Source organism: Diadema setosum, chromosome 8, assembly GCF_964275005.1.
Source record: "Diadema setosum chromosome 8, eeDiaSeto1, whole genome shotgun sequence".
NCBI lineage: Eukaryota > Metazoa > Echinodermata > Echinoidea > Diadematoida > Diadematidae > Diadema > Diadema setosum.
This window is the reverse complement of record NC_092692.1, coordinates 35,077,003-35,087,517: the sequence shown is the minus strand read 5'-3', so window position 1 is coordinate 35,087,517 and position 10,515 is coordinate 35,077,003. Positions and strand designations below refer to the sequence as shown.

The window sequence follows — 10,515 nt, the reverse complement described above, 5'->3', positions numbered from 1 at the left end:
GAAGAAGAAGAAGAAGAAGAAGAAGGAGAAGAAGAAATGATTTGCATCTGCCGGTTGAGTGTGCGCTCCGGATTTGAAAAGTCTGTACGTTGCAAACGTGTCCAAGCGTGACGAAGCCACACGACTGTCTTCCCTATTTAGTTCTACAATGGAAAACTCCGTGGTGTGGGCGCGACTCGCCATCAATAGATCACTACATGGACCTGGTCTAGGAAACCAAGCGGTGACTGGCACGCCGTGTTGTTAGCTCATAACACGTTTGTCAACATCAGGCTTCGCGGACAGACAACAGGCAGGGACGAACGTCCATGGTGACAGATGCCGACTTCGCGATAACACACCTACGGCCAAGAAAAGGTGTGGCTGGATTCATAAGCTTTTGCACAAACTGAACGATCATCAGAAGACGAAGTGTTCAAGGATAAGATCCGAGGATTATCTCATTCAGCTCTCCGTCTATATAATATATCCGTAGCCATGAGTGTGGTAAGTGTTACGGCAAAATCGTGAAATAGGCCCCACCGCAGTGCGCGTGCACCCGTGCGTTAGCAAGCAAGGTTAGGTTAGGGTTAGGGTTTAGAGTTAGGTAGGGTTGTATTTATGGTTAAATTGGCCATTAAATTAGTCAAGGGACATTAGGGAGTCCTTCCGAGAATAAAAAGTAGAAGACTAAAGAAAAAACGGGAGAAAGGGAGGACGAAAGATGCTATGCTGTGGAAATCAGCCCCACCGCCGTATGCATCTCGCGTAAACGCCGTTTGGTGGGGCCGCATTCACGAGTATTATACTGTGGAAGAAAGCCCCACCGCCGTGCTTATCTACCGATAAACGCCACACGGTGGGGCTGAATTCACGAGTATAAACAGGCGAGCCGCCGTAGTATTTGTACGGACACGCAGTGGTGGGGCCTATTTCACGAGTATGCCAGTGTGACACTATTTCCATGGATATGCTCATCATACGGGTGGTAGTTGTGCTAATGGAGTAAAATAAGTGTTCGTACTATGGAATTGTAACCAGTTGCGCCTATGTACTTGCTGTCGAGATGGGCAAGCAAGTTTCAAGAAGCTATCTCCCCACCACAGGAAATCGGCTTTGTAGTATCTGCCATAGTGTAGTCTTCAATATCAGGATGGTTATATGTAAACGAGAGGTAATGCATCTCGAGCCAAAACCTATGCCGCAATCCATTTTCTTACAAGTCATGTAGCTCAATCTGATCATAATGTTCTATGGTTCGAGATAAGGAAGAAAAAAAAAAGGTATTTGAACATGAACAGGAAGTATATAGAGTAGATATTGCGCCATTTGAGAGTTACCAATTTCATTGTATTCCACGCCCAATGATAAAGATTCATATTTTGGAGATTAGACGGAACATAGCTTGGTTATCTTTAAACAATGAAAGTAGTGACTGTGGTTATATCGATAGAGGGGGACTAGGCCCTTAATGTGTATAACACATCAAAAAATGAAGGATGAATGTGAAAGATGTCTTACACAAGGTTGCTAATTTTCAATGCCTTTTTGATAATGTAGGCATCAACTAATGTTATGGCAATATTTCTACCTGAACTAAAAATAGCTACTCTTAATTCTTGATGCTGGGAGAATAGATACAAATGCGTATAGGCCTACTAGTGTAGGGGGGAAACAAAATCACATTCAAAGCAATCAGCTTCTTTTACTGGTATAGTTGCGTTGTGAATAGATCCAGTGTTTACTGGTCGGGTTTTGTAACAACCCGTTTCTTTGAATTACATTTTTCTTTTCTGAAAAAATAATTTGAAGACCTTGTTACCACAAATTAATCATTCTGTCATGAAAGACATCACAACACAAATGTCTTAGACTGTCTGTTCCAGTACAGCGTCAAAGATGCACGCCGAATTTGGCGGTAAATGATATCCAAACTTGCTCAAGCTATTGCGCCACATTGTTGCAAGCAAGTTCCATAAATGTCTATCATTATCTTATCGTTCTTGTATTAGGGAATGCATTTTACTTCCAAAGCAATCATTCCGACAACGTTTAGATCCTTCTAAAAGACAGTGAATGGCTAATAATGTGTGACCCTCTTGATAGGCAAAGGGTGATGTGCTCCTCGACTTAATGTCGTGATGTTATTCTAGTGAAAAAATAATAATTTGACTGTAAACATCTATTTAAAAGCGAGGTCAGGAGACCGTTAACTTCAATTCAATTCAATTCAATTCAATTCAATTCAATTCAATTCAATTCATTTTATTCAGTAATAAAAATCGTTTGGACATAAAATGTTTACAAAATGTAGCAGGTTCAGTTTAAATAAGAAGCCAGAGGCTTGTTAAAATAGAATGTACCCTTGAAAACAAATCATACACATATTGCAATTTAAACATTAAAATACCAAATGATAAAAGTTACCAACAATATAAAAGGAACACAGAGAGAATAAAACATATTGAAACAGGCACGAAATCAAAATTAACAAAAGTTACCGACAACATCAAGGGAACATGGAGAGAATGAAACATACTAAAACAGAGGACAAAACAAATAACAAATACATGAAACAAAACAAACAAAACAAAACGAGGTATCGAACGAGACTACAAGTATGCGTGTTAACAGTACGAGAAAACATCACCGATTGAAGCACATGTAAAGTATACTTAATGTGTTTGGTATCAATTCTAGATGTTACACACGGTTTCGATTGTTTCAAAGCTAGTCGGCTTTATCTTTTTATTTTCTTTTTTTTTTGTTAACAGAGAAAACGTGATTCAGGTAATCATAAAATATTCTTGTCTTGAATTAGAGCTGTTAGCTTCAGGCATTGCCTTACCCTTTACAGCCTGGACTGTTTTTTTTTTTTTTTTTTTTTTTGAATTGGTAAATTGGCATACAACTCGTCATGTTTAGTGTTCCTCTGTGCATATTGCCATATATGAGAAATAATTAAATGTATGTATTATATATCATTATATGTTATATCATATGAGAAACAATTAAACTTATATATCATATATCATATATTATACTAAATTATATCATATATTATATTATATGAGAAACGATTAAACTTACGTACATATCATCAAATTTTCACTATGCAAATCATCGCTAAATGAAAATATCAAATTTCATTTTTTTTTAAATATCAGTTAACTACTTTTCAACTTCCTCAAGGGCAAAAGCAAATGAGGAAACATTATTTCACAATAGATAATTAGAAGTACATACGTCATAGCTGTCGTTTACTCTTTAAAAGAACAATTATTTTTCGTATCAAATCAAAATCAAATTGAAATCAACGGTGTATTTTGCCAAGGAGGTTGATTTTTCTTCACCGAGTATGTCGAATACTGAACAAATGAAAAAGAAAATATAAGATTCAACACAAATTATCATAATCATAAGTTTTTGTTGAGTGAGATTACACCTCCCAACGATGTTCCAATAACCAATATCGCAGTGGAATGAGTAAGCTACTTTCAACAAAATTTCTTTACAGGACCCAGAAAAGGGCGAGGTGCCAGCTGCGACCGGTGGTGGCGGTGCGCCCCCACCGTTCGAAATGGAGACAAATCAAGGTAGGTGTTAGCGGTCCTACAGTGATCATATGCACCTTGTTGTCCGAAACATAGAAAAAGAGAACGGATAAAGGGACAGGAATGACTTATGCTTTTAAAGACACAATAGCACAAGTTTTGTTATGTAACTTGCGTGAATGTGGAACGCCTGGAGGTAGCTGATATTGTGTCTGGTATCCACGTTAATTTTCTGTCACTCTGTTCTTATTGTGTCATTGCATTTGTACGGATCTGTATGACATATATAGATGATAATGTTACTGGTAATTTTTAGGCGTTCTGCGTGTCATGTTATCGTTATATCTAACGCAATCATCTCACGGGCTTCCATGTGTACTATTTTGTTTCACAAGCTAGTTAATCCAATGCAATTATGATTGCGAATACGAACACATTCAGGACCACTTTATCTAAATGATGATAAGAACTATCAAATGCCAGTTGATAGGCCTATATATGAATTTTGTTATGTATCTGTCTTAAAATGTTTTGTTTTAAAATCATTATATTTATGATCTCAACCAAAAACTAACTCTATCATTTCTTGTAGATTTGGAAACGGATGATCTTTCATCACCCAAGTGTTTTTATCAAAGTAACGGTATATTGTCGGTCGGCTCAGAACGAATTGTTTCCCTCAATCTTTGATAAAATGAAAATGATTTTTTTTCCCTTGATGTTCAGCTTCACCGCCGTCTTACTCGTCACTGTTTGGTGAACTCCAGAATGTCAAGAAAGAAAACCCCGCTCCAGCCAGCTTTATGAAAGCTTTCTACTCCGTCGTAGCCAACACAAGTACGTATGACGCGGACTGTCTACAAAGAAATCATATTTCTCTACAGGCATGACAGGTTATTGTAATCACAAAGTGTTTTGCACGCATGCAAAGCATAAGTCGATTCTGATTGGCTGAAGCACCGTAGAGAAAGAAAACACACACACACACACACACACACACACACACACACACTCACTCACACAAAAGAAACCCACTTAATCAAAACCAAATCGCTATTAACGTATATGCGTGGCGCAAGCATTTCGTCACATTGGACAACACGTGATCGGGCGTCACGCGTGTCTTCATCCACAGCGGGTTTCCGATGGCGCCATTTCGCTTCGTTTCATTTCACCAGGCGCAGTTGATCTGCTTGAATATTATTCTAAACTCATCAAATTATATCAAAATAACCACAAGCAGAAGGTGGTTCAATAGAATAAAGAAAATTACTGGGGGGGGGGGGGATTTTTATCTAAATAACGACACGCGTACGTTGGTTCAATAAATTAAAAGGATATTGTAGGTTTGTTGAGATGGAAATTCAGCTTTTGACTTTTTGCGAGATAATAAGAAACCACTTACGAAATATTAAAGAGAATACAATTCTAAGAGGAATTCCAAGGTTATTTGTTGATAATCGGGTTGGAAATGGATGAGATATCCAAAATCAAAGTAAAAAAAACGTTATTAATAAAACGTGGTTCCCACTTGTAATAAGGATCGCTTTGTTTTGGATATCATAGCCATTTCGAAACAAATTTCCATCAAATAAACTTTGAATTAGTTTTACAACCGTATGCTCTTTCATATTTCATAAGAGGTTTCTCATTATCTAAAAAAAAAAAAGGTTTGGAAACCTGAAGACCATCTCAACCATAACTGTACCATCCATTTAATGAAAATGACACGCTTTCAGAGATGTCGATCTATTTCACAGCTCTTAATGCTCGTGTAGGAAGAAGACTGCTGCTGTTTGAATCTTGATAATGTCCATATAATAAATGATATATAAAACTATGACTTTTATGTCTGAAAACCCATGTCTGTTCAGAACGATAAGCGATATCATTTTGAAACATCAAAAATGTGAAATAGGAGAGTGGAATTCACTCAGTGCTATGCATATGCCACAAACTTCAATTATTATTGTTCCAGTCAAAGAGAAAACGTACTGTGGAAAGCTCACAGGAGAAGAATTGATCTTTGAATGGAAAGAAAAGCCCAGCTGAAAATATCCGCATACTTTTAATGTCGTTTTCAATGTTAATATATGCCTCATGTCCATGGTAGTGGACGCAATAAAAAACACAACAACCTACACACACACACACACACACACACACACCACAATACCCCACTGCCACTGAAAATGAGTAAATGACTGGGTAAAGCAACATATATATATATATGAAGCGTTTGTTTGCAAAAACCGATAAGTCCATATTTTCCAAATGGAGATATTTGCGATTATAGGTCAAGAAAAATAAAGAGAATAATAAGAAAATTTTTGCTTCTTTTGACCATAACTTCAAAAATATACCTTTATATGTAGTGACCAATATATCATTTAAAAGGTATTATTTTGTACTTTATGACAGAGATCGCACTTCAGAATCTTCAAAAATGGACTTATCGGTTTTTGCAAACAAACCCTTCATATATATATATATATATATATATATATATATATATATATATAATTCCAATAACAGGTATTTGATTTAGTGTAAGACACCACTTTTTCGCATCCTTACCAACGTTGACAACGAATTCTTTTCCAATCTAGATCCAATCTCGATTGTAAAACGTGATATATATAAATAAAAAAAATACACTCTATAAACATCCGGGTCAGTCTGACCCGGAAAGGGTCTGTTGGGGCCATACTCCGTTCCGGGTCAGAAATGACAAGGAATGGGGTCAGATATGACCCCATTCAGAGTCATGAATTGGGTCAGGGTGACCCCATTCCGGGTCTTCATAACCAAATTCCAAGTCATTTTTGACCTGGAACGGAGTGTGACCCCAACGGATCCTTTTCCGGGTTAGTTCTGACCCGGATGTTTTTAGAATGTAATTCGTGTGTCTCTCAAGCTCTTGTTTAATTCTATGTTTTTTCTTTTTTACCCCGAACAGTTGGCATGACAATTATGCTGGGCATTCTGAACGGAATCCAAATCGCCATGATTGTGATTGGTAAGTAACCAGTCATTCATTCATTCAAGCGTATATAGCACACTGTGCCTGGTTGATATCATTTTGATGACTATAATTGATATACATTATTGTAACTGATGAAGATAATAAAATACTTTTGTAACCCAGGCATCTTGCCGAAGTGTATCCTGCATGTTCAGTGTTAGGGATGTTCTTCCAGATGGCCCTGCCATTCGTGTTGTAATATGTCAGCACTGCGAGGTACCAAAAAATTTTTGCACGTAGAGGACATTGTGGGTAAAAACATCTCATCCAAGGACGTATGCAGCTGGGATTCGACCTCTGGACCTCCCTTTGAAATTCAGGAGTCTTATTCACTGAACCACAGTGATAATGTTCATGTTTGTTGGGTTTGTCTTTTGCATGTTAACTGGATTTATTGTTGAAATGCGATCAACTGCCACTTTGTTTACTCACAATGAAGCCTCGCTCGGGTGACTGACTTTGTTTGACTTCATTGTTACTAAGCTTTGGTACTTTTGATTTTATCATGAAAAATGTATGAGATATTGTACATTACTACGTAACTTTATCACATTCTCGACATCGTGTGCTCTCGTATGCTTCGTCCTTCTTTTTTTTGCCATTGATACATTGTACTAAAATCTTACTATGAAGCCTACATTCTACAAACGTTTGGTTTTATAGGTTTCTCATATTACACGTAATTCATATTTGCTTATATATTATTTGTTTATTTCTATCTCAGATTGACTGTCCTATCCCTGTTGAACTTCTTGAAATCAATGTTTAATGTGTTAAATGTTTAATGGAATGTAAAATTGAACATCTATCTTGAAATCAATGTTTAATGGAATGTAAAATTGAATTGAATTGAGAATTGTATGAAATGTTGAATGTGGAACAATGAATTAAAAATGTCTAAAAAATGAAGTCGAATGTAAACGAGAATGTCTTCTGATAATTTCAATTTTGTAAACTTATTCCGTTCAAGCTCTTAAAGGGATAGTTTTGGTTGAGACCTTACAGTACTCCAGGTTTCTAGCATTTTTTTTTTTTTTTTGTGAGATAATGAGAAACCTCGTATGAAATATGAAAGAGCATGTAATTCAAGGAGGAATTCAATTTTTATTTGATGAAAATTGGTTTTGAAATGGCTGAGATATCCAAAACAGAGCAATCCTAATAAAAGGTGGGACCCACCTTTTATCAGGATTGCTTTGTTTTACTTTATTTTTGGATGTCTCAGCTATTACAAAACCGATTTTCATCTAATACACTTTGAATTCGTGTTTGATTGGTATGCTCTGTATTATTTCATAAGTGGTTTCTTGGTATCTTGCAAAAAGTTAATAGCCCAATCCTCATCTCCACCAATACTATACCATTCCTTCAAGATATGTGGTATTATCCGTTACAATCCACTATTTGCTTGATTCTCTGCGGCATTCTATAACTTACAACCATGTGTCCTCCTGTATAATGGTATAATGAATTAAATGTCAAATGTAATGTCAAATCAAAACAAAATCAGTTTACTTCCAGAAAATAAACTGTAACTGTAGGGGGAATGTGCTGCTTCCTCTTTGACTAAATAGCTGATTGCTTTGACTGTGGTGAAAGTACCCTCTCTACGCACCCACGTTTTCACATCTTATAACGCACTCTTACAACCCCTTTCTGTGCCAGGGACTTTTGGCAATGTGTTCAACTCTATCTATATTGGTACTCGCAGCCCACAGAGGGTTAATCACAGTTTCATCAGATAGAGCAACGAAAACAAGATACATTGAAATTTGTGAACAAACACACAAACAAACAACTATAGACACTTTGGCACTCCTCATCAAGCGTCAATATGTTATGGAAGTCTAAAGGATTATTTTGAGGTTTCCCTACAGGAAATGATGACGAAACACAACAAACCCAGCGTGTTTTGCATGAATGACCAGGAATCTAGAATTAAAGGGAACCCAAAAGCAAAGAGCAATCAATCAATCTACATTTCTCTTTGGGTTTGGGTTTCCTTTAATCCTTTCTGTGTCATTTACTTTGGACAGTGTATTATACAACGTTAGGGAGTTTTACTGAGCCAATCGGCACTTAAATCACACAAAGGGTTAATCATAGCTCAATCTCTCTTCTTCAACAGGGTCGCTCTACCTCTATGATTGCCCCGCCCAACGACTGATCCCCATCTACCTGATAGTTGAGGGCTCCTTCTTCATCGTGAAAAGTATCTTTGACCTGAAAGCCCGCATCCAGCGCCAGAAGCTACCAGCCGAGGAGCAGCAGGAATACAAGCCGCCGCTCTGGGAGAGGATCATCACGCGGACCGTGGGCACGTTTCTCTTTGCCTTCTTCATCTGCGGTAAGTGGCTTTTTGTTTCTTTCATTTTCATCTTTTATAGGGCCCTCTGATAGAGCAGTGGCAACACTGAAGAGGCTACCCTGGGTAAAGAAGACCTTATCATTATCATTATCATCATCATTATCATTATTACCATTATTTTTACTATCATTACTATTGTTATTATTGTTATCATTATTATTGGATGTAGTAGTAGTAGTGGTAGTAGTAGTAAAATAGTAGAAGAAGAAGTGGTCGTAGTAGTGGTAGTAGTAGCAGTAGTAGTCTAAGTTCACTCTTCACACATGTCATAATTATTAAATGTTACTGAGGGAGGAAAGTTGAGGGGTATGAGGGTTTTTTGTGTTTTGTTTTGTTTTTGTTTTTGTTTTGTTTTGTTTTTTTGTTTTTTTAGTTTGTCTCTCCGTTGCCATACCGCTTTCCTGGAAGCGACACTACCACAGACTATCTCTGGTTGCCGGAATGAGAATGAGAAGGGCGTTAAGTTGTCTTGAACACTATTGGTTTATTGGCAACTTAACGCGCTTATCATTCTCAACCGACGAATTTGAGAAAATTCATATCCCATATCTTTACCCCTCTGTCTAATGATCTCTTGCTTTCAACATAAGTTAAGTTTATAGAAAATAACTGAAAGTTTGAAACGCAGGAGACCGTCTTCATTAGCAAATAGATACATACAGACTTGTACGTGTATGTTTTACGTGTGCGCGTTTACGTTGTATCAGGCAATCTTTGCCACATTTCTCACCATTTTCATTCCGCTCAACTTCAAACAGGGAACGTGTGGACGTACAGCATCTACAGACCAAACTCGTTAGACCCGAGTGCAGCGGACTACTGCCATCGAACGCTGTACGATTTCGCTTTCTGGAACATCACCGGCACGTACATCATCATAGCGGTTTTCCAGTGCTGCTGCCTTACGGCCTGTTTCATTGCCTGCTGCGCCTGCTGCGGCGCTGCTGCTGCTGGAAAGAAGAAGGAGGAGGAGGCGCAATAGGCGCCACCTTCTCTGCCCAGCCTGGTCAGGACCTCTTCGTTAGTTACAGACAATGGTGAGGGGTCGTGGTGGTCATCTGGGCCAGGGGAAGACGCCACCCACGGAGCTACACAATTATAAACTATTCATCTTCTGCCGATCACCATGGCGACGCATTTCTTGTTTCACCCGAACACAATCCATGTAATTGTTCACACTTTCATGAAGGAACAGTGTCATTAAGTTTGCCAATGCATGTTTCGAATGAAGAAATACTAAACGGAGTCAGACACAAAGAACGGGAGACTGGTGGTGGTGGTGGTGGTGGGGGGGGGGGGGTGGAGGGATTGGGGTTGGAGTGGGGGGGGGGGGTGGGTACTACAAGGAGTTATGATTACTTCTCTCCTGCACCTGCTCTTCTCATCTGTTCTTCTTGTGGGCTTTTTTTTTTTTGGGGGGGGGGGTTATACACCTGCAGGACTCACATGATTGCTATTGAATTGTAAAGGCTCGCTTGTCTGTTGAATTTACATATTAGTCACTGCGATATACTTCTGACGAATTGCACTGACGAGCTTTGATGCCGTATCCTTTAGAGACACTTTCCAAGATGTTGCGTATCCGGGCA

General features: G+C 38.2%; 1 protein-coding gene across 1 annotated transcript; it reads left to right on the top strand.

Moving 5' to 3' along the window:
* The first annotated feature begins 477 nt into the window (after positions 1-477).
* LOC140232223 (transmembrane protein 272-like) lies at positions 478-9,908 on the top strand. Its single transcript, XM_072312357.1, has 6 exons — positions 478-486; positions 3,497-3,575; positions 4,260-4,370; positions 6,493-6,552; positions 8,687-8,905; positions 9,685-9,908. Exons 1-6 carry the CDS (start codon positions 478-480, stop codon positions 9,906-9,908), a joined length of 702 nt encoding a protein of 233 aa, XP_072168458.1.
* The last annotated feature ends 607 nt before the right edge of the window (positions 9,909-10,515 follow it).